Source organism: Saccopteryx bilineata, chromosome X, assembly GCF_036850765.1.
Source record: "Saccopteryx bilineata isolate mSacBil1 chromosome X, mSacBil1_pri_phased_curated, whole genome shotgun sequence".
NCBI classification, from domain to species: Eukaryota; Metazoa; Chordata; class Mammalia; order Chiroptera; family Emballonuridae; genus Saccopteryx; species Saccopteryx bilineata.
The window spans coordinates 100018049-100045521 of NC_089502.1; the positions used below are offsets into that span (position 1 = coordinate 100018049).

Sequence of the window (27473 nt, forward strand, 5' to 3'; positions counted from 1 at the left end):
TAGTCCATGCCTGTCTCCCGAGGAAGGGAGGGCAGGAGGTTTATTGAGCAGTAGGGTAGGAGCGGGAATTCAAAGGGCATGGACACAGGACATCTCATCTCCCAGGTCCTCCTCATCAAAGTGGGAGAAGATGGACTCCTCGTCACTGTAAAGTGAACCGGTTCCCTGTGCCAGGAGGTCACTAGCAGCACTGTCCATTTCATCCAGTGTCAGGCGACATGCATCTGCAATCTCCTGCTTGGCCAGGGCCACGAAGCGTGGGTCTCGGGCAAAGAGGCCCAGGCCTTCAGAGATGAGCACCTAGGGGCACAGACAGGGCCAGGGTTAACAGAGGCATGGCGTGGAGTGAAAGCAGCAAGCACCGAGAGGTAATATGGATAAATGATGTACCCGTGAGGGTGTGCAGGGAAGTCAGCGAGGGACAGTGGCACACAGAGCATGCTGAACAGAAGTTGTAGAGCAAAGGGAGAACTACATGCACAACACAGAGACTGAGGATCACTTTTCCTTCCCTCCCATGCTCTCTGCTCCTCGCCTTCTTCCCCATCCCTCTTGCCCACGCCCCTGCTGGACTCACAGCCTCCACCAGGCTGTCAGCACTGCCCCTCTTGCCATGGCTGGGGTCCAGGTGGCTTCCAGGAACATGCAGACAGGTGAAGGTGCACAGCGGGCCACTGGATTGGCCGAGGTATCCCTCCCCTGCTGCGCCCTCCTCCACCAATAACAGCGGGGCATACAGGAGCCGGCCCCGCTGAGGAGGGGTTGCCCAGGAACCCTGGACCAGAATAAACATCGGAGGGACGTGGTTAATGGATGGGGTCTGAGTGCATAGGACTCATTTCTGTGCCTACTCTTACTCCCCAAATACAACTAGAATCAAGCTGAATGTGTGTAACTTAGACTTGAGTTAGTTTATTTATTTATTTATTGTATTTTTCTGAAGCTGGAAACGGGGAGAGACAGTCAGACAGACTCTCGCATGCGCCCGACCGGGATCCACCCGGCACTCCCATCAGGGGCGATGCTCTGCCCACCAGGGGTGATGCTCTGCCCCTCCGGGGCGTCGCTCTGCCGCGACCAGAGCCACTCTAGTGCCTGGGGCAGAGGCCAAGGAGCCATCCCCAGCGCTCGGGCCATCTTTGCTCCAATGGAGCCTTGGCTGCGGGAGGTGAAGAGAGAGACAGAGAGGAAGGAGGGGGGGGGTGGAGAAGCAAATGGGCGCTTTTCCTATGTGCCCTGGCCGGGAATCGAACCTGGGTCCCCCGCACGCCAGGCCGACACTCTACCGCTGAGCCAACCGGCCAGGGCTCTAGACTTGAGTTTATTTAAAAGCATAGAAGACCTGGGTTGAAATCTCAGTGCTGACACTTACTAAATATGTGCGCTTAGGTAAGCCTCCCTGAGCCTCAGTTTCCTCATCTGTAAACTGAGGCCAATAACAGTACTCACCTGACAGGTACAGTGAGGAATGTGTGAATTCATATGTGCCCTGTTTTTCTACTTATTTATTTAATTTTTCTTAAGTGAGAAACAGGAAGGCAGAGAGACAGACTCCCACATGCACTCCAACCAGAATCCAGCTGGCAAGCCCCTATGGGGCTATGCTCTGCCTATTTAGGGCTGTTGCTTGGCAACTGAGCTATTTTAGTGCCTGAGGCAAGGCCATGGAGCCATCCTCAGCCCCCAGAGCCAACTTGCTTCAACCATTTGAGCCATGGCTGCGGGAGGAGAAGGGGGGGAAGGAGTAGAGAAGCAGATGGCTGCTTCTCCTGTGTGCCCTGACCAGGAATCCAATCCAGGACATCTACACACCAGGCTGACACTCTACCACTGAGCCAACTGGCCAGGGCCAATCTACACTGTTTTTTTTTCAGAAGGGCCTGACATGTAGTGTGTCTGATAAATTCAACCTAGGCTGTCCCAACCCCACTTCACCTGTGCCTTGCTGGGATCTGAGTTGCGCCCACGATGATAGGTGCCTGGAATGGGTAAATCTTCACAACTTCCCTGGCGTCTCAGACACTGGATGGTGAAAGAGGGCTTCCGCCCTGGGGGTGGAGATGTAGGGGGCGCCAGGAGACAAAGAGTAATGTCAGCACTTCCTCAGTCCTATGCCTTACTGGCCCTTTGGGACACGCAGGACCCACACAGACTCTCACCTGCAGGTGTTGGGGGCAATAGACGGCGGCGTGGTGCATGATGCCCGTTCACATATCTCTGGGGTCTGTGAGCTGGCAAAAGGATTGGGTGCGGGGGAGTCTCTGCCTGCTCGTCTAAGTAGGAGAGCCTGTTTGGGGAAGGAGAGAGGGCTGGGGGTTCTCTTAGGCCTGAGCATGCGCAATAGGGTGCCATCAGTCCTGCCCTCCCACACATGGGCTCATCCTACTTGTCATGGCTAGAGTACTGGCCGGGGACTTCCTCTTCCTCATACTGTTTTTTCTGGCCTTCAGTTTCCTTGGACTGAAAACTTCCTTCTTCTGGAATGGTGAGAATGAGAGCCCCAGAACTTCTCCTGTGGAAACTGAGGCAAGTTAGGCATATCAGATCCCCAAATCTGATCCTCAAACCCCAAGTCTCTGGTTGCCTCTTGTGCTATTCTCCCTCCCTTACAGAAACACCAGGCTTCTATTTTTTTTTTAATTGGGGAAAAATTCACATAACATAAAAGTAACCTGTTATTTTAAAGTGAACATGGGCTTTCTTTTAAGAGTTGTTTCTTCTCATTGGAAAGACCCAACATTTCAAAAAAAATAAATAAAATCAAAGTTGGCCTGTTAAAAAGACAACTTCAACATAAGAATTGGGGTTGTGTTGGGGTATAAAACTAGGAGTGACCTCATTTTATCCTTCCATTATTCCCATGAGATAAGGTGCTATTATTATCCCCCTTTCCCAGGTGAGAAAATTGAGGACCATGAAAACTAAGTGACTAGCCCAAGATTACTTAACAAATAGCCGGTTCAGGATTTGAACTTAAACCTATTTAGTTCCACATCGTGTGATTTTTGCATCAAACCTTTGCATTGCCTTTCTCAGGTGACTCTCTTATTACTCTTCACTCCCACTTGAAGCCCTTGAATCCCTCCCATCTTTCTCAAATTTCCATTGGAAGGTCTTCCTCCTATGCCCCCTGAGTTATCCCCACACAATGGCTAGTCCCTGCCCTTCCTCACAATCTTCTTCAGACTACCGATTGTACCTGTGGGCATGGAATCCAGTCTGGGACACACTGGACTTTCTGGAAGTGGAAGCCCCTCCATCATCATCACTGGGTCCAAGGGAAAGGGAATCTGGAAGTTTGTCCCCAGTAGGCAGAGACACAGAAATCACAGAGCTCCTGCGAGATGGGGCCTGGGATCCCATCAGGATCTGTGGGAGTCACATGACTGAATGTTGAATCCATGTTATATCTAAGTCACTTGGTCGTACAGTGTGTCTCCAAAGAGCTCCACAGGGACTGGGCTGAATCTGCGTCTTGCCCTCCAGCAGTAGGTGGTGGGTACTAAGTAAACATTTGTCTATTGCAGGGGGCACCTTTGGGGAGCTTCTCCTTAAAGGCAGTGTGGAAGTCACTCAGGGGATTGAAGGGTTTACAATCCTGGGGGACTAGAAACTTGTTGCCCTCACTTGGTGTGTTTTTGAGTCCTTCTCGTCTTCTTCCTCCTCTTTTTTCTGTCCCTCTTCTTCCTCTTCTTCTTCCTCATCTGTGTCACAGGTGAGGGCCTGTCGGATCTCAGGACCCAAGTTCTGTAGGCTCCTCAGACCAGCCTGTGAGGGTGGAAAAATAAGGAAGTGGGACGGCTCAGGGTCTGAAATCTCCCTTTACTGAGTCTGATTCCCATGCAGGAGTGTAGGGTGGGAGAAGGAGTCCCTCAGTCACCTCTGATTCTCTGTGGGTTCTGGGGCCTCAGTTTCCTCATCTGTGACATGGGCTCCATGAGATCAAGAGGGAAGTTAACCTTTGCCACAGAGCTCCCACGTACACCCACCCACCCAGACTCCACTTTGAAGACCTGAAGGGCAGAGGAGGTGCTTGGGGGGACTTTGGTCCCTAGTAGTCCCCTTTCTTTCCTCCGCCGGAATTTTCGGAAATAGTCCTGGATCAGAAATGTGGCGTAGAATTTGCCTACGGTGACCTCTTCCTCTGGGGGCAAGGGAGAAGAAGCAAGGTCACAAAGGGGTTCTCTGTTCCTCACACCCTACCCACAGCATGGACTCCTTTTTGACCCCCGCAATTGCTCCCTTCCCGCTCCCCAGCCAGTGCTGGTTTCCTGGTGGTGAACAATCATCTGACATTCAGAGGCCAGCTCAAGAATTGGGGTGGGGATAGCTCACCGTCAGCAGGGGGGATGACTTCATCTAGCAGCTTCTGCTTCATCCGCTTCCAGATCTTTTTGATGACAATCCGCAGTTCCTGATTGGCCTGCTCCAGGTTCCCTGCACCAGGAGAGGGTGTGAGCATGAGTCATTAGGATGAGTTCTTCACAGCCACTCCCTCACTGCTGGAGAGGCTTTACAAGCTTCCAGCGCAGTCACGCACCACCCCCATTGGACAGGTCAGGAAATAAACCTGGAGAAGCCAAAGTCACTTATTTATTTATTTTCAGGGAGAGAGACAGACAAACAGACAGGGACAGACAGATAGGAAGGGAGAGAGATGAGAAGCATCAACTCATAGTTGTGGCACCTTAGTTGTTCATTGATTGCTTTCTCATATGTGCCTTGACCAGGGGGCTCCAGCTGAGCCAGTGACCCCTTGCTTAAGCCAGTGACCTTGGGCTCAAGATAGTGACCTTGGGCTTCAATCCAGAGACCTTTGGGATCAAGCCAGTTACCATGGGGTCATGTTTATGATCCCATGCTCAAGCTGGGACCTCGGGGTTTTGAACCTGGGTCCTTAGTGTCCAAGGCCGATGCTCTATCCACTGTGCCACTGGCTGGTCAGGCAAAATGTTTTTTTTTAATTTATTGATTTTAGAGAAAGAGAGAGAGAGAGAGAGAGAGAGAGAGGAAAGGGAAATGGGAAGAGAGAGAGAAACACTGATTTGTTGTTCCACTTATTTATGTATTCATTCTTAAATTTTTTTTAAAGAATTTATTCATTTTAGAGAGGAGAGAGAGAGAGAGAGAAGGGAGGAGCAGGAAGCATCAACTCCCATATGTGCCTTGACCAGGCAAGCCCAGGGTTTCGAACCAGCGACCTCAGCATTTCCAGGTCGACGCTTTATCCACTGCGCCACCACAGGTCAGGCCATTGGTTCATTCTTACATGTGCCACAACCTTGGCATATTGGGATCATCTAACAAACTGAACTACCAGGCCAGTGTGGTCACCCATTTTTAAGAAATTTATTTATTTGTTTACTTACTGATTTTAGAGAAAGAGGAAGGGGGGAGAGAGTGTGTGACAGAGAGACAGAGAAAAAGAGAGACTTGTTCCACCTATTTATACATCCATTGGTTGATTCTTGTATGTGTCCTGGCTCAGATCAAACCCTCAACTTTGACATAGTGAGACAAAGCTCTAACCAACTGAGCTACAAGGCCAAGGAAAGCTACCCATTTTGAGGTTTAGAGCTAGGAGTGGGACCCCAGTTTGCTCCCTACAACCTCCCTAGGGACACTTCCACTCCTGCACACACCCCCTCACTCACCTTCTGTCTTGATCTTCAGGGATGTCCGAACAAGGGCAAAGAGTGTGGCATTGAATGTCACTGTACCATCTGAGTTGAGGGGCATGTTCATCGCCACAAGTCTCTGCGCACACCAAGGGACATGAAACCCACTTTGGGCAAATGCCTGAGATGCAGGTATGAATGCCCGGGGGCAGAAACTTTTGATGATGCAAAAAAATACACCCTCCACTCCCAAGGCAAAGTCTCTGCTCAGCCCTGTCATATGGTGGACAGCTTTCTCAGGGGCAAGGTGGGGCTAGGTAGGTGCACAGACCTTGCAGGCCACTCTGTGTGGACACAGCTTTCCAAATCCCAGCGGTGGCTGTATGCGTCTCAGCAGGGCAACCACATCCAGGTGCTTGATGCGGCCCCTTGGGCAGGTGGGGGTGGGTGGGAGGCACCACTGGATTGAAGATACCCCTTCTAGCTCTTTCTAAAGGTCCCACCAGCTAATCACTATTTCTCCCCACCAACACTTCAAGGCCTGCCAGAGCAGAATTGAAGGGCAGTCATTGGGGTTGGGAGGCAGAAGACAGGGTCAATGAGTACCTTGGGGCATCTACTGACTAGATAATGAGAGGATTAGGCCAGAGTTTCTGGGGTTTAGGGACTGTGTGAGGCAGTATATTGTCTCCTGGGATATCAGGTATGGGGTTAGAGATCATACTTGGCCCCAGGGTCATATTCGGACCAGATCCTCTTGAATTCATCGAGGTGATGGGGACCCAGGATGGACCAATCTCTGGTTAAGTAATCAAAGTTGTCCATGATCACAGCCACAAAGAGATTTATTATCTGTGGACCAGTGAGCAAAGGGGTTAGGGCCAGGTGAATGGCAGAGCAGAGTGTGGGAGGTTGGTGGGAGGCTGAGGTAAACTGATATGGTCTTGAGTCCCTGAATTGATCTTGTTACCAGACCAGCCCTTTCACCTGCTCTGAAGATCTGGGCTCCCCACCTCATCTGACATCCCCAGACCCTTCAAGACCAGCCCTTTTGACAGTGGTTGTGGTTATGGGGAAATGGTCCTCACCAGGAAGGCACAGAGCATGAAGAAGCTAATAAAATAAGCGATGGCAAAATTGCTACCACAGGTAAACTCCTCGCCAGGGCCGAAGTCAGACTCAGGGTCACATCGATTCCCGGGAAGGGTGGCAAGCATTATCTCCTGCCACGCTTCACCAGTGGCACACCTGGGGATCACATGGGTGTGTCATCCTGGAGGGGAGGTTATGAAGTCATGGCAAGTGGCATTAAGGGGGTTATAGGAGTTAGGAGATTACCTACTTCCTGCCAGGGGCTATATCTGGCACAAACAGCATTTCAACATTTAAAAAGATGGCATGCCATGTTTACGACTGTTACGTTCATATTTTACAGATGGGGCACTGAGGACTAAGAAGGAGATACATCTTACAGCTAGAAAAACGGTAGCTGAGGCTAGAATATTCTAAAAGACTCAGTTTACAACCAGAAAAGGTCCCAGGCAATATGGAACTCGATTCTGCCCTGTTATTTTCACAGCTCAGGCATTCCGGGACCCACAAGGGCATCCTGGGGACCGAAGTGGTGGGGAGATGGGGAGATGCCACCTGAACAGAAGAAGTACAGCCTGTGGAAAAGTCTGAAAGTTGTTGTTTCGGTTTATCTGTGTGCCATCTTGAAGAGCCACTTTGCCAAACATCTGTGGGCACACAGGGGCTATGTCAGAGGGGTGAACCCATTCCCACACAGGTTGTCATTTATTTCACAACTCCTAATGCCCAAAGCGTCCTCACAAACCTGACAAGCAGGCGCTGTTGATCCCATTTCACAGCCATGTGGATTCAGGGTCAACTAACATGTCTGTCTGTCTTTCCACCCACCAACCCCACTTTTGGGCTATTCATATCCAACCCTCTCACCAGAGAAATGTTTGAGGGGTGCTCCCTAGGGTCCCCACTCACCTGCATCCCAATGACTGCATAAATGAAGAAGATCATTGCAATGAGAAGAGCAACATAGGGCAAGGCCTATGGGGGTAGAGAGAAGGGTAGATACTCAGGTCCAGGCAGGGAACTATAATCCCCAGAATTCCCTGCTCCCTCAGGCCTGAACCTGCTCAGAGATGCAGTCCATCCCTCAAGTGCTTATGCTATGACACCAGTATGTCCCAAATGTGGACATAGTATTAAATACAATAGAGTAAGGTCAGTGAGGCCAAGGCATTTTGAGAATTGAGAGCTTAGAAAAGAGAGAAACTAGAAACGGTAAGTTTCAGGTGGGTGTGACACACAAGGAGATAGAGTTTTGGGGGTGTTAAAAGGGTAGGCAGAGAGATGTGAGTTGGGAGCAAGGGATGGAAGCATTACCTGGAAGGACTTGATGAATGTCCAGAGCAATGTGCGGATCCCTTCACCCTTACTAAGAAGCTTGACCAGTCGCATGACTCGAAAGAGGCGAAAGAAGGTGATGGAAATGCGGGAACTGTCCTCAGAGCTCTGGAGTTGTGGTGGATATGTTCAGCCCACATTTGCCCAGCCACCTCCCTTTCTCATGCTTTGGCCCTCCCAGCCTCTAAACTCATCAGAAGTCAGGCCCCAGGGTAGTCAGGGGTCATTTCTAAGGACTTTTCAGGAGGAAAGGAAGGGAAGGTGGGGCTAGAAAGAAGCAGAGAGTCCCTGTAGAGAGATGGGGGGCTACCTCGCCAAGATGGCCACCATTCTGGAGGGAGATATGGCCAAGACAGAGGTGACAGAGAAGATGATGTGATCACAGGCCCAAATGAACAAGGGGATAATGGATGGTATAGTTATTATGCAGGAGATGATGGAGAAGGTTATGTGGTAGTGGATCAAGGTAGTTGTAGGAAAAGTGGGTAATGAGGGTGGAAAGAGAGGAGAGGGAGAAGGTACAAGAGATTATGGAGGAAATGATAAAGCCAATTTTATGGAAATGATGGATTTGAGAGAACAAGTGGGGTTCCCAGTGGAGAAATGAAACCAGCAGCATTGTCAGTTGAGGTTATAGAAACATGTAATACCCGATGGAGGAGATTATGGAGCCAACGGTGCAGTCAGTGGTAATGCCAGAGATGTGAAAGGCCCAGTGTTGGAGACAATGGAGTCGGTGGAGGAAATGGAGTCAATGAAGGAATCAGAAGAGATGATGGAGCCAAAGCAGGAGTTGGTGGAGGTGATGGAGCCAATGGAGGGGGGTGTAGAGGCAATGAAGGAAATAATAGAAATAACAGAGTCATTTTAGGTTATTGTGGAGCCAGAAGACAGGTTACAAATGGAATGAGGGAGCTGATAGAGGGGGACTCAGAAGGGATAAAACTAGAATGAGGAGCACTGAGTCTTCATTAGTGGGGTGTATGGGACTGTGACCTATCTACTCATTTGAAAGAAAGCTCTGGGGTTTAGGTGGGGTAAAGTTAGTAGGAGGAGAGTGGGTTAGTGGAGAGGCCAGTACTCACGTTGACTTCAGTGACAGCAATGTCCACTATGCTGCCCACCACAATAAGAGCATCAAACGTGTTCCAGGCATCAGCAAAGTAATGCTGTAGGCAGGAGGAAAGCAGAGGCCTGTCTTCTCATATCTAGGAAGCTAAGGTAGAGGGCCAGTAGTGGTGAAGGAATTAGGGAGACAGGGCCCAGCTTGGACCATGTGATGGGCCTGCATCTGGATCCCTCTCACTCCCTAGTCTCATGACTCCCTGGTTGCTGCTTCCCTGAGAGCTCTGCAGTGAGGTCCACCCTAAGGAATTCACCCACGGCAGGTGGGTATAGGGCTGGGGAGCACCTTGGGTTTGAAGGCGATGATTTTAAGCACCATCTCAACCGTAAAGAGGCCAGTGAAGACCATGTTGAGGATGTCCATGGCATAGTTGAAGGGAGCAGTCTGTTCATAATGCTGTAGGAGAAAATCAGGTGTGGGGACAGAGCCTGAAGCAAAGATCCCCCCATCTTTAACCAAATATTCTCTGGCTAGAAGCGAGGGGAGTCTGGGGATGTGGTAGCCCTATAGGTTGGCTAACCCCCTCACCCTATCTGCTTGCCATTGTAGATATTGCAAGAGCCCAACTTTAAAAAAAATTTTCAATTGCAGTTGACATTCAATATTATTTTGTATTAGTTTCACACATACAGTATAGTGGTTAGACATTTATATAACTCACAATGTGATCCTTCAATAAGTCTAGTACCCACCTGGCACCATGCAGTTATTACAATATTACTGACTATTTTCCCTATGCTGTACTTTACATCCCCATAATGACTTTGTAACTACCAATTTATACTTAATCTTTTCACCTAGCCCCCATCTCTCCTCCCATCTGGCAACCATCAGTTTGTTCTCTGTGTCTATGAGTCTGTTTTTGTTTTGTTCGTTCATTTATTTTGTTCTTTAGATTCTACATATAAGTGAAATCATATGATATTTGTCTTTCTCTGTCTGGCTTATTTCCCCTAGCATAAAACCCTCTAGGTTCATCCATGTTGTAGCAAATAGTAAGATTGTGTTCTTTTTAATGGAAATCCCAGTTCTTGATTTTCTAGCTTCCCTTGCAGTTAGTTCGGATTGAGACAGAAACATAAGTCTGCTGCTGAGCGTCTAGCTTCTGTGAAAATCTTTTTGCTTTCCAATAAAAGGCTCAAATGAGGAGAGGCTCCTGGTGCAACCTTCCCTCCCTTTTCCTGCCCTGAATATAGTGTTGATGCCCAGAGCTGTGGCAGCCATCTTGTGACTATGTAGCAAAACTCATGGGAATGAAAGCCAACTCACTAAAAATGGTGAAGCGGAAAGATAGAGCCTGGGTCTTTGATGAGCAACAAGCAGACAGCCTACCTCTACACTTCTTGCTATGTAAGGTAACAACCATATTTCATTGACTCAAGGATGCATATCTTTTCATATTTCAGAATCTTTGAAATTGGCGTTCACTTCAAAATCAATGGCAACTTACAATTGCCATCTGCCATTTCTTTTTCACATTGTTAGATTTCTGAAGTCAAGACGCAACTTATAATTAGTGACCTTACATTTGAAGAAATGTGGCAAATATCATTATAGCTTAAGTCTCTGCCAGTTGGGGGGTTTTGTTACTTGCAGCCTAAAGCATTCCTAATGGTTCCCAAGCGATTGTGTAGACAGAATAGGGTGTCTGATAAGGGTAAGGTTGGGGAGCTCAGACCTGCATGGCTAAAGCAACTGTGTTGAGCAGGATGAGAAGGAACATGAGGTACTCAAAGGCAGCAGAGTTCACAGTGGCCCACACTCGATACTGATGTGGATTCTTGGGAATGTAGCGGCGGAGTGGCTGGGCCTTGAGAGCATACTCCACACACTGGCGCTGCATATAGGTGCAGGGCACAAGTTATCAATGGGATCTCGAGGCAAGGAGGTGTGTGTTGGGGGTTGATGGTCATGGATCAGGGGTCAGAGGTCACCTGGTTCTTGTCCAGCTCACAGTTTTGGTATTCTTGCTCGCCCTGGGCACGGAAGGTGATGATGACGAAGCCCACGAAGATGTTCATCATGAAGAATGCGATGATGATGATATAAACAATGAAGAACACTGAGATCTCCAGGTGGTAATTATAGATGGGACCCCGGTCCTCTGCATGTGCATCAATGGCCTTGTATAGTAGCCTGGAGAGCCAGTGGAAGCAGATGAGGGGATACCCCAGGTCCCTGAGACCTTTTCTGAGAACACTTATCATAGACACCCCAGAATCTGTGCTTGGCACCCCAAAGATCCCTAAATCCCTGGCTTAATCACCTGAAACCTCCAAACATACCCTAAGAGATTTCCACCAGGCCTTCCAAGGCCCCCAAGTTCCTTAAGCTCCTACAGGCCTTCAATTCCCCTTCTTCATCCACCTGGAGATTTCCCATATAATTCTTCAGAAGTTCTCCACCAGCTCCTAAAGATCTTTAAATCTTCTGTCTCATCAACTTGAATTCCCTGCTCCATCTCCTCTGAGACCTGCCGACCAGGCTCCCTAGGCATCTACCAGATCCCACTTAAATCCTATTCAGTCCTTTCTAGACTTCCATCTAGTCCAGGGGTCGGGAACTTATGGCTCTTGAGCCAGATGTGGCTCTTTTGATGGCTGCATCTGGCTCGCAGACAAATCTTTAATAAAAAAAAGTAATAACGTTAAAAATATAAAACATTCTCATGTATTACAATCCATTCATTTCCTACTGCTCATGTTCATGGTTGTGGGTAGCTGGAGCCAATTACAGCTGTCCTCCGGAACAACACCAAATTTTTATTGGATAATGCGTAACGTACAAGGGTTGTTGTATGGCTCTCATGGAATTACATTTTAAAATATGTGGTGTTTATGGCTCTCTCAGCCAAAAAGTTTCCTGACCCCTGACCTAGTCCTTCAGAGACCTCTATTCAGTTCCTGGAGACCCCACCCACCCAGTTCCCAAAGCACCCCAGCCAGGTAGTGGGAGACCCCCACCCAGTCTTAGCCTATGCCCATCAGTCCCCAGAAAACCGTATCCAGTCTCAAGAGACCTTTATCACATTCCAAGATACCCTCCCACCCATTCCCAGCAGATTCCAAGCCAGTCCCCTAGAGGTTTCTTCCCTGTCCCCTGCCAATCCCTTTGGCCCTGCCCCTCACGCAGGCCAGCCTTCAAAGGTGGAGACAGTAAACAGAGCCATCATGGCTGAAAGGACATTGTCAAAGTTGAAATCGCTGTTGACCCAGAGCCGCTCCCGGACCAGGGGCCGTGACACATCTCCATCAGGATAGACCAGGAAGGAGCCCCTGTGGATGTAGCAGACAGTCTGGGTGAGTGAGGAGGGGTGGGGAGCTGTGGGAAGGGGACTGTGATCTCCGGCTTGGAGGCATCAAGGCATGGTGGTGGAGCTGGATAGCCTGGGTTTAAATCCTGCCTTGTCATTTACTGGCTGGGTGACCTTGAACATTTAACCTCTATGTGTTTCAGTTTTTCCCATCCATAAAATAAGAATAATAGAACATATTTCCTGACTTGTTACAAGGATTAGTCAATCAATCAATGAGAAGAGTGTGTGGCACATTGCTGGTACAACATATAGGGGTGGGAAAAAGTAGATTTACAGTTGTGACTATGTGAAAGAGTTTATTCTTATATTCTTATTTATTAATTATTGTATTATGCATTTGTATTACAACTCTAAACCTACTTTTGCCCATCCCTGTATGCTAGCTCCATCACCATTATCATCATTATCATTGCCACTCCGCAAAAAGTAATACAAATAATAGTCAACCTGATTAGCACTAAGTCTATTAGCAGGCATGGTGCTAAGCTTTATACATAGTAACTTTACATTATAGTACACTCTGGTGTAGTAACTCACTTACTCCTCACAAACAAATCTTGTGAGGGTCATATTTTTAAGTCCTTATTCTTCAATTGAGGAAAATGGGACTCAGCAAGGTTAATAAATGTAAGAAATTACATGGTTAAGGAAGGTCTCATTGAACCAGGTATATTTGACTTCAAAGCACATGTTATTTCTTTTTGTTTTGTTTTTCTTTTTTCTGTTTTGTGACAGGGACAGAGAAAGAGACAGAGAGAGGGACAGATAGGGAAAGACAGACAGAAAGGGAGAGAGATGAGAAGCATCAATTCTTTTCTGTGGCACGTTAGTTGTTCATTGATTGCTTTCTCATATGTGCATTGATGGGGGGGGCTACAGTAGAGTGAGTGACCCCTTGCTCAAGCCAGCGACCTTGGGCTCAAGCTGGTGAGCCTTGCTCAAACCAGATGAGCCCGCACTCAAGTTGGCGACCTCGGGGTTTCGAACCTGGGTCCTCCACGTCCCAGTCCAACACTGTATCCACTGCCTCACTGCCTGGTCAGGCCAAAGCCCATGCTTTTAACCACTACCTTTTACAGGAGTCTCAAGATGGAAGCTGAAGGTTGGGTGGTACGTGGGGGCGTGTTCAGGGATGAATGAGAGGTCCAGAGTGGAATATAGGTAACTCTAGAGAATATGGAGAGGGGATTGGGGGAGGTGTTGGAGGGGCCTCCTAAGGTTTGGTGAGAGCTGAGGGCCTTTGCAGTTCTTGGGAGAGCTCTGGTGGTATATCTTGGAGCCTTGCAGAGTTATGGTAGTCTTGAGGGCCTTGATAGAATCTGGGGGAGGTCTCTGTAGTTCTTGGGAGGACACTGTGGGAGTTTCAGGGGCCTTGGTGAGCTCTAGGGGCCTCTGTGATCTTTGGAAGGGATCCTGGGCCCCGTGAGAGCAAGGTCTCAGCCACTCACTTGCATTCTTGAGGGGTATGTTTGGCCTCATCAGTGCAACTGTAGAATTTCCCCTGTAGGGAAGATATTTGTCAAGCAGGTACAGCCTTCACCCTCGCCTTGGCATATGCCTCCCTCCAGTGTTTCTTCTCACCTTGAAAAGCTGCACACCAATGCAGGCAAACATGAATTGCAGGAGTGTGGTTACAATCATGATATTCCCGATGGTCCGGATGGCCACGAACACACACTGCACCACGTGCTGCAGGTACCCACAAATATGGCTAATGGACACTGCGTGTTACAGCAGTCATGAGGCAGGGACTCTGGGCATGAATGAGGCTCAGAGACTTGGATCAGGGACATGTGGTTATGGGTCAGGGATGTGTGGTCAGGAACAGGTGGTTAATGGGCAGTGATGTGAGCCAGGGACCTGTGGACACCAACCAGGAATAAGTATTTTCTAGGCAGGGATATGTGGCCATTTACTAGCAACTCAATTTGGTCCTTGGTTAAGAAACATGGGTCAGGCCACATGGCCAGTGGTCAGGCATATGCGGTTACATGTGATTATACATCAATGCAAATGGTCAATCTGATCAGTGATCCTGGCCCCCGGGGCTGGGCAAGGCCTGGTTCCTGTGGGTTTGAGTGGAGGTGAGGTTACCTTGAGTCCCTTCGCTCTGTTGATGGCTCGAAGGGGCCGAAGTACTCGGAGTACGCGCAGAATCTTCACTACTGAGATGGCGCTGGAGCTGGGGAGGGGCAGTCCTCAGGCCCTGGCTCAGGCCTGGCCTCAGCTCTGGGAGTAATAGGGTGTGTGAAGGGTCACTTACTGGATGCCGAAAGAGATGAGGGACACACTGACCACCAGCAAATCCAACAGATTGAACCAACTACGGCAGAAGGAACCTTGGTGCAGGAAGGCCCCAAATACCATCATCTGGGGGGCAAGAGGTCATTAGGCTAGACCGCAGATTTGGGGATAGAAGGGGTCAGAGGGGATGGAAACAGGAGAGGTGGGCTGTGGGTGTGAGTGTGGAGTGGGTTAGGGGGTATGATTGGGGGTCCATTAGTTACCTTTAGTAGAATCTCCACAGTGAAAATGGAGGTGAAGGCATAATCAAAGTACCCCAGAATCTGGGGGATGAGAAAGAGGGGGAGTCATTGAATCATGGCTGAGGGGTTTTATCCTAAGTGCGTGTGTGTGTATTTGTGGGCATGCACATGTACCTCTCTATGTAAACGCTGCTCTCCTTCCCTCCCTCCCTCCTTCATTTCTTTCTCTCTCAGGATCATCATGAAATTCTCTACAAGGCAAAATGCTTGGTCAACAGAAAGGCCAGGGTTCAAAATTGGGCTCCTCTACTTCTACCCAGCTACATAGGTGCCCTTAGCCTGTTCAACCTCTCTGAGCACAGCTTCCTCCTCAGCCAAATGCTGATTTCTTCCCTGGTTCTTCCACAAGTGTGTTGCACACACAGTAAAGGCTGCCATTATTGCCCCTCTCTTTCTGCCCAAATAGGGGTCTTCTCCCTGTCTCCACTCTGGCCCCAGCTTGGGCCAAGTAGGACATTCTTGGGAGTGTCCCCCCCCCACACAACCAAATGCTCACATGGTTGCGGAAGGAGTGGGCTCGGATGGGGTCCTCAGCGGCCAAGGACACACTGCTGAGGATGATGAATACCAGGATAAGGTTGGTGAAGACATGATGGTGGATGAGGGTGTGGCAGGCCTTCCTCAGTCTGGTAAGTGGGGAATGGGCCGTAGTCAGAAGCCAGGATCAGAGAGTTGATTGGGAGAGTCTGAGGGATGCAGCTTAGAAGCCTATGGTATCAGGCTCTGTGTGCACTCTGCATGCCTGAGCTTGGCTGCTCCCTGGCCCTCCACTTTCTCCAGCCCCTCCAGTTCTTCCCCTCCAGCACTCACGGGTTGGTTTGGCTGAGGCAGAAGAAGGCACTGCCCTCAGGGATGGGCACCACCTTCTCCTTGGGTACAACTTCCTGTAGGAGTTCTACACGTCCTGTACCCCCTTTTTCCTCTTCCTCGTCCTCCTCCTCTTCCTCGTCCTCCTCCTCCTCCTCTTCCTCCTCTTCTTCCATGCCTGACACCAGAAGATCAAAAGAGAGAATTAATTGAGAAAATGTATATAAAGTACCTAGAACAGTGCTTGTCACATGGTAAATTCTTCCCATCTCCCTATGAGAATGTCAGCTCTTCAGAGAAGGGATTTTAGTTTGCTTTGTGTACTGTTGTGCCCCCAGAACTAAGAACACAGCCCGGGACACAGTCAGAGCTTAGTAAATATGTTGTTGAATGATCATCATCATTCTTGCAGTCATATATACACTACTACAAAATAAAGGCTCCGAGAAGTTCTGTAATAAAATGAAATATCTGTTAATATTCTTTAATCTCAGTGTCCCAAATGTTGATGGCCACACATTAAACCCATTATTTTAGAGATGATCTCAGAAAAGGGTGCTCTGCAGACAGGAGGATCTCAGGAGTCACGATTTCTACCCTAGGGTCCCACATGTCCTCCACCTGGCCATGGTCACTTGCCTGCTCCTTCATTCTTTTCACCTTCTTCTTTCTCATTCTCCCCACCAGGCACCTGGGGACAGAAAGATAGGGGTCATCAATGGTGGAAGAAACATCAGGAGATGAACACAAGGGAGGCACAAAAGGGATGCAATAATGAAGGATTGAATAGGCAGAGGTTGGGGGTTAAAAACACAAACACATATACAGGCATTGGTGGTAGTATGAGGTGTAGACAGTGATCAGGTTTCTAACTCACCAAGGCTCCATTTTCCTGTAGGGGTTTCCCTTCAGTGCTCTTCTCCCTGGTAGAGAAAATAGGGGGCGTGATTGCTAAGGATCATAGCAGATGGATGAAGCTGAGGGGGAGCATTGCAGTCAGAAGAGACTGTCTTTCTTTTTTTTTGACAGAGCCAGAGAGAATCAGAGAGAGAGAGAGAGAGAGAAGAAGGGAGAGAGATGAGAAGCATCAATTCTTCATTGCAGCTCCTTAGTTGTTCAGTGATTGCTTTCTCATATGTGCCCTGACCCGGGGAGGGGGTACTACAGCAGAGTAAGTGACCCCTTGCTCAAGCCAGCAACCCTAGGCTCAAGCCAGCGATCTTGGGCTTCAAGTCAGCGACCATGGGGTCATGTCTATGATCCTAAACTCAACTCAGCGATCCCACGCTCAAGCTAGTGAGCCTGTGCTGAAGCCAGCGACCTTGGGGTTTTGAACCTGGGTCCTCCACGTCCGACACTCTATCCACTGCCCCACTGCCTGGTCAGGCAGAACAGACCTTTCTTAGGCCCCATGGAACTCCCCTGCTTCCTCCCTTATCCTCACACTCTGTTCTTCTCACAGAAGTCAGAAGAATCCTGTTAAATCCTAAGTCTGGCATATCCTTCCTCTGCTCACATGCCTCTCCTGGCTCCCACTCTCTCAAAGCAAAAACCAAACTCTTCACTGTAGCCCAGAACACCCACCATCTGGTCTCTCTATTCCTCCATTTGAGCTTACCTCCTACCACTCTCCCTTTTGCTCCAGAATCCACTGGTATCCCTGGTATTTTTTTTTTAATGTGCTAATAATATCATCAACTCAGGACCTTTGCATTTGCTGTCCCTTTGCCTTGATCATTCTTCCCTCAGATATTTGCATGACTCACTCCCTCACTTTATTCAGTTCTCTGTTCAGTTGTCATCTCTGCATAGAGACCTTCCTTGACTACCCTAACCAAAATATCAGTCTTTGCTTTTCTCTATTCTTTTATTTCACTTTATTTTTCTTCATTATATATTAATCACATATATTTAAAGTATATTATATATTCATTTGTTTGCATTTTTCTTGCCTTCTCCAACTCAAATGTCAGCTCCATGAAGGAAGGGAGTCTGTCTACTTTGATCCCTGCTGTCTCCTCAGCATCTAGAACAGGGCCTGGCACAAAGTAGGTGTTCAATAAATGTACGTTGAATGAATATGGACTGGAAGATTGGATCTTGGGATGGGGATTGCCAGGGTGACTGAGGCATCTCTGGTAGTGTGGGATGTGTGTGGAGGTTCACAGGCAGAGGTTCAGGAAGATACCATCTTGGGGCTGGAGCTAGACATCACCTGCCCTTGTCCTTGGCAGTGCCTGCATCTCCACTGGCCAGGTTATCCACAGCAATGGCAAGAAACACATTCAAGAGGATGTCTGAGGTGAGCTCAGGCTGAAAAGGATTGAGAAGCAGCCTGCCTGTGGACCGCCCAGGCCCCTCTATCCACCCCACCGCATCCCACCACCACCCAGCACCCCCGGGCTCTGAGGATACAGTTGCCACAGATGAAGAGAATGATGAAATAGACGCACACCAGCATCCCTGGGAAGAAGGGGCCACCGTAAGCCATGATACCATCATACATGACCACGTTCCAGTCTTCACCTGTCAGGATCTGGGGGTGGGAGTTCATTCACCGTGAAGCTCTTGGGACCCTTCCCACAACCTAGGGTGCCCCTGAACCACCCATCCCATAGTCTCCAGGCCCCACCTGAAAGACAGTGAGGAGGGCCTGGGGGAAGGTATCAAAGGTGCTTCGCTTGGTGTGGGTCTGGTCAAAGTTGAACTTGCCCCCAAACAGCTGCATGCCAAGCAGGGAGAAGATGATGATAAAGAGGAAGAGGAGAAGCAGCAAGGATGCAATGGATTTCATTGAATTGAGCAGGGATGCCACCAAATTGCTCAGAGATGCCCAGTGCCTGCAGCAGAGATGGAGGGGGGAGGGTTGACATATTCAGTGGTGAGTCGGGAGCCAGGGCAGGGCTCCAGCTTGGGCTGTAGTAAGGCAGGCTGGGTTAAAATGACCTTTGGTGCCAAGGTTAGAAGTGATTCTGGAGCTGGGATGAGGTGAGAATAAGTGAAGGGAAGGTTGATACTGGGGTTAGGCATTAGGGGAGTAATGGGAGATGAGGTTAGGATGGAGGATAAATTATAATTGATGGAACTAGAATTGGGTTTCAGTTTGGGACCAAGACTGGGGTTGGGGTTAGAAATTGCAGCTGGGGTCGAGGTTGGAGTTAGGGGTTGGGGAGTATTTGGAGTTGTAGGTGACTGAGTTGGGGATAAGGTTGGGGTTGAGGGTTGGGACAGATAAGAGGATGGGGATAAAATTGGGACTGGGGCTGGGAACAGGGTTGGAGACATGCTGATGGTTAGGAGTTAGAAATGTGGGAGTTATGGTTAGTGATGGGGATGAGGCTGTGAGTTGGGAATGAGGTTGGAATTGGGTGTTGGAGCTGTAAATGGGCTTGTGGATAATGAGTAATTAGGGTTTGGGGTAGAGATAGTGTTATAGATGAGGTTTGGGTTGGGCATGAGTATGGAGTTGAGTTCAAAGACAGGGCTGAGGTTGAGAAAGGGGATGGAAATGGAGTGGACACCCTCCCACCGAACTAGAATCTCCATGAAGGCAGGAACTTGTGTCTGCTTTGACTCCTGCTATTTTCTTAGGGCTTGGAAGGGTGCCTGGCACACAGTGGGCACTCAGTGAGTATTTGCAAATTAAATGGTGAGATGGATGAAGTTATCATTGGAGCTAGGGTGAGGACTGTTGGGGCTGTCGTTGGGGTTCCAATGCTCCCCCCCCACACACACACCTGGTGACCTTAAAGATCCTAAGGAGGCGCACACATCGGAGCACTGAGATGCCCAGGGGCTGCATAGCGCCCACCTCCACCAGTGTGGTCTCCAGTATTCCCCCACAGACCACGAAGCAGTCAAAGCGGTTGAAGAAGGAGGAAACATAGGCAGAGGGGCCCAGACCGTACAACTTGAGCAGCATCTCCACGGTGAACAGACAGAGCAACACTTTGTTGGCATACTCTGTGGGGAGAGGGGAAGGGGCTGGCCAGCTTCCATGGTGACATGTGGGGAGGGAGGGTCATAGGGTGATCTGGGGTGGCTGGTATTGGGCCAGGCGCAGGCTGGGGGTAGGGTTAAGGTTAGGGATTGGGGTGAGTTTGTAGGTCAGAGTGGTTGAGGTTTTGAGGGGCTTGGAATTGGGTCAAGGGGCAAAGTTGGGGTGAGACCTCAGCCTCTATGAGTTCAGAAAAGCTCCATTTCAAGAGTAGAGTTAGAGTCTGGGTTTTAGTTAGGACTAGGGCTGATTTGAAGGCTGGGGTTAGAAGTGTGGTCAGTATTAAGGCTGGGGTTAAGATAAAAGTGTTCATTAGTAACATTTATGAAGTGTTAGCTTTATGTGGGCCAGGCAATGTTTTAAGTACTTTTCCCTTTAATCGAATCCTCCTATCCACCCCATAAAGTGAATACTATCATTAGCCTTATTTTGTAGGTGAGAAAATTGAATCACAAAGTGGTTAACTTGTCCAGTGTGGTTTTCAGAGCCTGGACTCTACAGTCAGGCTGCCTGGATTTGCTACTCACTAGTTGAGTCCTGGGATTAGTCAGTTAACTCCTCAATACCTTGGTTCTCAGTAATCTGTGCCTTCGTACTTAATTCCCACAAGGTTGTGGTAAAGAGAAACGTAAAGCACTGAGAACAGACACACACAGCAAGTGCTACATAAGTGTAAGCTACATGGTGGGATAGGGCCAGTGTTTCTGCATTTACTTGCACAGAAAGCAGTGTCTGGAGTGAGAGGTGCCTGAGGGATTCTGGATTTGAGCTTCCGGGGTAGAGAAAATTGGAGGTTGGGGGAGAGGGTTGGCAGGCTGGGGGCTCACCCTGGGTCTGGGTGAGCCATAAGGGCTGCCCGTGGTGCTCTGAGGCGATGGTCAGAGTGTTGAGGAAGACGAGCAACAGCACAGCCCAGTAACAGGCATTGGACTTCACAGCCCGCCGGCAGCATGCTCGAAGGCCCCGATTGGCTCGACGGAGGCGGTGACTGGGAGGCAAGTAGAACCCACTGGCTGAGATCACTTACCTCAGCCTGTCTGGGGGATGCAGGAGGGGCTCACAGAGTCATGAGGTCCAGGAGTCATATAACTTCCTCAACTTACCAGACCCTGGTCTTCATGATCTTGTTTCTGCAAAAGAGGGGGGTGGGAGGTGGGTGTCATAAGGGGATAAGGGGCAGTCAGTGGTGAGGTCAGAGGTGAGGGACTGAGATCAAAGTTGGGAGCTAAAGTGTGCACTGGGGTGAGGATCTGGACTGGGTTCTGGGTTGGGTCAGGGGTCAAGAGCTGGGGGCCCTCACAGGCAGCGTGTACAACTGGTTAAAGCCCCCTCCTCTTCCTCATCACCAGGAGTCTCTGCCATTGAACCGGTGTCACTGGCTGGCAGGCTGGCTGTAGGTGGCATAGGAACAGAGGTCAGCACAGAGTTCCACCCTTGGCTTTCTCCTTTGTCCACCCATCCTGCCCCTGTCCCAAAGCCGGATGGACCCTCACCATGACTGCTGGTGGAGTGTGTAGAGCGGGTGGAGTGACTGAACCAGTGCAGATGTCCATGTCTCCTATTGGTCAGCTCTGCCAGTTGTGGCCCTGTGGGAATAGGGAAGACACTTGAGGATCTCGGCCTGAGATCGGGCTAGGGCTGAGTGTGTGTGTGTGAGTGTGTGTGTGTGTGGGAGGCAGGTTACTTAGAATCTGTTCTGGGTAAAATTGGGAAAGGGATCTGGATCTGAGTCTGGGTTCTGTGTTTTAGGTCACAACTGAGGGCTGGGCCAAGAGTTGTTGCAGGTGAGGACTGCATCTCAGGAGAGCAGCCCACATCTGACGCCTGCATGGAGCCGGGAATGGGCCAGACTGAGGTTGCCTACGGGTGCCAGCCCTGTCCTCTTCAGCTACAGAACCAAAGTTGACATCTGCTGAGGGATCTTCGATGTTGAGCTCCTCTGCCTGTGTGATCCAGTCCAGGTAGCCCTGCAGGTCCTCCTCCAACTGCTGCTTCTCCCGCAGCTTCTGGAAGTCCCCTCGTGCTTTCGCTTTCTCCCTTTCCTTGGAGAACTCCCTGAGGGAGGAGGATAGAGGGGGAGGTGGAGGCACCACCCCGGCCCCTTCGCCTTCCCCATATTCCAGCTATACTGGCCTCTTTATTGTTCTTTGAATATGCCAACCACATTCTTGCTTTGGAGCCTTCACACTGTTCCTTTTGCTTGGGACACTTTTTCTTCAGATAGCCACATGGCTCGTTCCCTCATCTCTTTCACATTTTTATTCAGATAACACCTTTTCAAGGAGGCCTGTCCTGACTGTCCCTTCCCTATTTATAACTGCAAGATATTCTCACTTCTATTGCTTTGTCTTTGCAAACATGTCTTTATTATCCACAATAAGACATACTGAAAAAAAGGCATAAGACCAATTCATGTACCTTCAACTGAAATTTTTGCAAATGTAATATAAATCCAAAATATACTGTAGATTTGGTCAAGATTGATATGCAAGTGTTTTTTTTTCCCCTACTCTGCCATCTTGGCCAGAAGCCTTCCCATTCTTTTTTTTTTTTTTTTTTTTTTTTTTTTTTGTATTTTTTTTTTCCTGAAGCTGGAAACGGGGAGAGACAGGCAGACAGACTCCCGCATGCGCCCGACCAGGATCCACCCAGCACGCCCACCAGGGGCGACGCTCTGCCCACCAGGGGGCGATGCTCTGCCCCTCCAGGGGGCGATGCTCTCTGCCCCTCCAGGGCGTCGCTCTGCTGCGACCAGAGCCACTCTGGCACCTGGGGCAGAGGCCAAGGAGCCATCCCCAGCGCTCGGGCCATCTTTGCTCCAATGGAGCCTTGGCTGCGGGAGGGGAAGAGAGAGACAGAGAGGAAGCAGGGGGGCGGGGTGGAGAAGCAAATGGGCGCTTCTCCTATGTGCCCTGGCCGGGAATCGAACCCGGGTCCCCCGCACGCCAGGCCGACGCTCTACTGCTGAGCCAACCAGCCAGGGCCGAAGCCTTCCCATTCTTATTTTTATCTTTCCTCTCTTTCCATAGCACATATAAAACACTACATATATATTATTTATTGCATATGTTGCTATAGTTCACCCCCCCTAATGTAATTTCTGGGAAAGTGGGATTTTTGTCTCTTGTTCCATTCTTAAAATGGTGCTTTGCACACAGTAGATGCTCAGTGTTCACTGAATGAATGAAGGGGTATTTTAGATGGGTTTTGAAGGTTGCCTAGGTGTTTTCCAGGAACAAAAACAGCAACAAAAAGAGACAGAGGTACAGGGGCAGGATGAGGGGAGTGTCTAGGTTCCTCACCCACTCAGGACGCCAAGTACAAGGTTGAGGACGAAGAAAGATCCAAAAATGACGAGACTAACGAAATACACCCAGGGCAGCTCATAGCCCATGGCATCCTGCATCTGGGGAGAGAGAGAAGGCAAGCATTTCTCAGGTTATGCAAACACTCCTGCCTGAGCTCAGAGAGGAAAGGCAAGTTCAGCCTCCGAACTGTGTGCTTGCCTTCCACCTCCTCACCCAGTAGAGCACGTCAGTCCAGCCTTCCATGGTGACACACTGGAAGACTGTCAGCATGGCGAAGAAGAAGTTGTCGAAGTTAGTGATGCCTCCGTTGGGCCCTGCCCAGCGCCCGCGGCACTCGGTCTGGTTCAGCGTGCACACACGCCCGGAGCCCGAAGGAGCACAAGGCGACGGGTCCTCCTCTGCTTCCACGTCTGCAGGAAGACTGGAGCTCTGGGCTTGGAACCACGCCTACCAGCGTTTTCTGTCACTCTGTAGCTCCACCCACCCAGGAAGTTCAACTCGGGGTCTTAAACATTTTTCTTAATCAAGGATAACCCTTATCCCCAGGTTCTGCCAGGGCAGGATTCTGAACCACTGGGAAGCTGTGGGAGTGGAACTGTAAATCTTGGGGCGGAATTTTTACATAAGAGAGAGGCATCAGTCACGGGGCGGTGTCATGTGAATTTTGGAGAGTCCCTTAAAAAGAGGGCGGGGGCAAGACTTAGGTTGGGGTCCGGATGAAGGGCCTGATTATATGGGGCCAGTCCTGGAGGATGGAGTGTTAAGTGCGGGGTAGGCCCTAGCCTGGAGGGTGGAGTCTTGTAATGGGGTGGAGGTATTAGCGAGGGGATAGGTTGCAGTCTGGAATTGAGGGCGCAGTCTTGAATACACGGGTAGGGTTTATTTATCGGGGGTGGAGCCTAAGCCTCGGGGCAGAGTTTTGTGAAATTTGGTTTGCTCCAAAACAGGGTGGGGCCTACGAGCCAGTGGAGGGGGCGTGCCCTGTCCTGGGAGGAGTGGGCTGGCTGACCAGATCCGAGGAAGTAGCACGTCTTGTGCATGCGTCCGAGGAACAGCTCGAGTCCGATGATGGCATAAATAATGATGACGAAGAGCACGAGCAGTGCGATGTGCAGCAGCGGCACCAACGCCTTCATGATAGAATTGAGCACTATGTGTAGGCCTGCGGGAAGCGGGGTCCGGGTGAAGTAGGGGCAGGGTCCATTCAGTCCTCCCGCTCCCTTCCCCTACCGCCAAACCTGGGGGACGTTACACTCACTCGGGACCCCAGACACCAGCCTGAGTGGCCGCAACACCCGAAATGCCCGCAACGCCTTCACATCGAAGCCCCCCGGTTTCCCACCGGTATGGGGAACGTCCCCAGGCCGTCCGGGGCCCTGCTCCAGCAGCACGCTGAACAACCTGATAGAGGAGCAAGGGATAAAGTAGGGGTCAGGCCTTGGCACCCCTCCTCAGGAAAGCACAAGTCTCTGTATCCGGAAATGAAAATAGGATTAAAATATGTTCATATTCTTGATTCTTGCTGCCGATTGGGGCCAGTCTAAAGTAGTCGTTTCCCTGAGCCCCAAATTCAGCGGGCCCGGGGTGGGAAGTTGAACTAAAGTGGGGGTGTGTCTCACAGATGCGCACCCGACCACAACGATGATGAAATCGAGTAGGTTCCAGCCATTGCGGATGTAGGCGCTAGGATGCAACACCAGCCCGTAGGCCACAATCTTGAGGACGGTCTCCACAGTGAAAATCACCAGGAATACGTACTCCACCTGCTCCTGGGGACAGAGCGCATATGAGGAGTCATTTGGGTTGGGGATTGAGGGGGACTAGGGTGGGGGTAAAGGGCGGAGCCGGGACAGAGGGTAGGGTTTGGCTAGAAGGCTTGAGGTGTGGTTCTACTGTGGCTGTATCTGACTGAGGGCAGGAATGGGTACAGGGAGCCTCACCAGGTTGTGGTTTGCAGTGTTGGAGTCATCTTCCGGGAAAGGAATGTAGACCCCCAGGGCCACACAGTTGGCAAAGATGGTAAGCAGGATGAGGATGTCGAAGGGTCTCAGGTGAACACAGTCAAGGATCCAGGCAAAAAAGCCTCAGAATCCCCACATTTCCTTGGGGCCCTTCCTACCCAATGCTCACCCTTGGCCCCAAGGTGATCAGCCCTGATAGTCCTAGGCCCTGTTCTGACCAAGGCCTTGATTCTGACACCCTGGAAAACTCAGCCATCCTCAACTCTTGCTGTAATTTAATCCTTGACTCTTACATCCTTGATGACTGACCTGCACTTTTCTCAACTCCCCCTTGAAGCCAGTACTTGACCATTGATCCCTGATGACCTTAGCCCTTCTCCACTCCAACCCTGACCCAATCCTTGGCTCTTGGTACCCTGGTGACCTTCACCTCTGAGGTCTGCCCCTGGTCTTCCAGGATGCTTCCATTCCACGATGCTGATGCAGGACCGCCGCAGAGGGTTGGCCAGAGTGAGGCAGAAGAGCGCCCGGGGTGACCGCTGGGCACTGGCCACTGTCACTGTCTTGTGCTTACTGTGCTGAGTCCTTCGCTTAGGGGTCCCCAGGCCTGATTCCCCGCTGATTTCACCCCCTGGTTCCGGAGGGCCAGGGCACAGCCCCCATTCGGGACCAGGGCCTGCTCCATTGGCTGGACTGGGCTCTGGGATGATGTCTGTGTGGAAAAATCGACTTAGGAAGGAGAGGGCATTGGAGCAGTCATGGCTGCCTTCTACCTGATTCCAACCCTCTGTCTAAGGGAAGGAGAAAAGAGCATGTAGAATTAGAAAATGGTGGGGGTACTTAAGTTAAGGATTGGAGGAGTAAGAGTTGGTATTGGAATTGACTGAGGGTGGAGTGGGAGTTTATAGGGGAGTGAGGGTGAGATTACATTTCCAAATGAAGTGGGGTTTAGTGTTAGACTTGGGGGTAGAGTTTAAATTAGTGTAGGGTACCATTAAGTTTATAGCTGGAGGCAGATTTAGGGTAAAATTCAAGTGGTGGGTTTTGGGTTGGGTTTAAATACAGGTGGGAGTGGAGTGTAGTTGAGTTATGATTTATGGTTAAGATTGGGTATTTGAATGAGCTGAGATTAGAATTAGGGTTAAGGTTGGGGCTGAAGTTAAGTTTGGATGAGATCTGAGTTTTGAATTGGGGTTTTCAGCTCTAGGGCCATTCCCATTTCCCATGGCCTTGTTTCAGCCTCTGGGGGGCAGTAGACTGACCTGGTTAAGAGTCCTAGCTTTGGAGGAAAGAAGCTGTCTGAGTTTAAATTCTTTTGGTAGCTGTGTGTGGCCTTGAGCCAGTTACATAACCCCTTTAACCCTCAATTTCCTTCCTTATCTGTATAATGGAATGATAATAAGAGAACCTACATTATAGGGTTGCTGTGAGGATTAAATTAGCTCAACATTCAGAAGACTGTCTGGCACATAGTATTATTTCCATTTTTCAAGTGAGGACATTGACACAAAAAGAGAGGTTAAGTGATTTGATGAAGTGGCTGACTTGGGAGTCAAACCCAGGGAGACTCTGACTGCAAGCTCTCACAACTTACTACCACCATTAACTATGTGTTCTCTTTCTAATTTTATTGTCTTTAAAAATGGATATGCACTCTTTCTGGAAAGTCAAAGAACCGCTCACTAACTATTGACATTCAGGGGTTGGGGTTGAGGTTAGGTGACTTTAGAGTTCATGGTAAGGTCTGTATCTGTGTTGGGGTTTTAATTCTAACAGGGGTTTGTCCTGTGGTTGGTAAGGTTTGTGTTAGGATTAAGATTGGGGCTGGCTTTGGAATTGAAGATGGGTGGGTGCTAGAGTAGGGGGTCAGGACCAGGGCTGCAGCTGGGTTTCAGCTGGGACTATGGCTGTGGATGGGCTGGGAGGCCATAGGGGGCAGTGTCTGGGGCTGGCTGAGCTTCACAGCTCAGTTGGAGGCAGGGCTGTCTTTGGGGCTGGCTGGGAAGGGAACAGGGTGATTCTGGTCACCAGTAGCTCTCCAGGGGTGGGGTCCCGGTGGGCAGTGGAGGAGTCAGAGGGGACAGGGGCAGAGCAGAGCCCAGGCTTGCTCAAAGGGTCTGCAGGGGTGGAAAGCTGCTCTCACCTTTCCCGCCTTCAGGTGCCGACATCCTCCTTTCCAGGTTGAAATGCCATCTGCAAACAGCCCCCCTCTCTTCTCCCAGCTTTGGAGGGATTAAGGTCACAGGGTGGGGCCAAAACAGGGTTGGATGGGAGGGTGAGCAGGGCCGAAGAGAGGACATTTGTGGGTCAGAGCCCAGCAACAGAAAAGGCACTGACTAAAAAAAATAATTTTTTTTACAATATATA

The 27473-nt window shown here is 49.9% G+C and overlaps 1 protein-coding gene across 5 annotated transcripts; it reads right to left on the reverse strand.

Moving 5' to 3' along the window:
- Positions 1–27304, reverse strand: CACNA1F (calcium voltage-gated channel subunit alpha1 F). 5 transcript variants are annotated; one of them, XM_066248752.1, is made up of 48 exons: positions 27250–27304; positions 25569–25818; positions 25086–25191; positions 24775–24914; positions 24404–24546; positions 24155–24307; positions 23359–23555; positions 23140–23243; positions 21702–21892; positions 21331–21423; positions 21138–21228; positions 20941–20967; positions 20665–20825; positions 19578–19803; positions 18473–18680; positions 18256–18376; positions 18056–18137; positions 16718–16763; positions 16480–16531; positions 15844–16018; positions 15530–15659; positions 14995–15054; positions 14751–14857; positions 14582–14669; positions 14069–14176; positions 13936–13988; positions 12300–12446; positions 11106–11307; positions 10850–11008; positions 9457–9567; positions 9131–9214; positions 8356–8376; positions 8025–8153; positions 7620–7685; positions 7266–7357; positions 6707–6866; positions 6343–6470; positions 5950–6046; positions 5655–5757; positions 4336–4437; positions 4014–4144; positions 3628–3768; positions 3200–3369; positions 2387–2512; positions 2160–2287; positions 1936–2048; positions 578–775; positions 1–300 (listed from the first exon to the last, which is right to left on the reverse strand). In XM_066248752.1, the coding sequence occupies exons 1-48, from the start codon at positions 27272–27274 to the stop codon at positions 70–72; spliced, it is 5976 nt and encodes a 1991-aa protein (XP_066104849.1). In that variant the 5' UTR covers positions 27275–27304; the 3' UTR covers positions 1–69. The 5 variants fall into 5 exon arrangements, with proteins under 5 accessions (XP_066104849.1, XP_066104845.1, XP_066104844.1 ...); XM_066248748.1 differs by having other exon boundaries at positions 23344–23555; XM_066248747.1 differs by having other exon boundaries at positions 2387–2521; positions 23344–23555.
- Between the last annotated feature and the right edge of the window lie 169 nt (positions 27305–27473).

What these genes read in the sequence shown, in the direction of transcription:
- CACNA1F (XM_066248747.1), bottom strand. Translation starts at nt 27,274, where the DNA reads ATGTCGGCACCTGAAGGCGGGAAAG. An exon ending in TTGCTGTCACTGAAGTCAAC is followed by an intron (nt 8,377 to 9,130) that starts GTGAGTACTGGC and finishes ATCTCCCTCCAG; the next exon opens with AATGGTGGCCATCTTGGCGA. An exon ending in ATTGCCCCCAACACCTGCAG is followed by an intron (nt 2,049 to 2,159) that starts GTGAGAGTCTGT and finishes CTCCACCCCCAG; the next exon opens with GGCGGAAGCCCTCTTTCACC.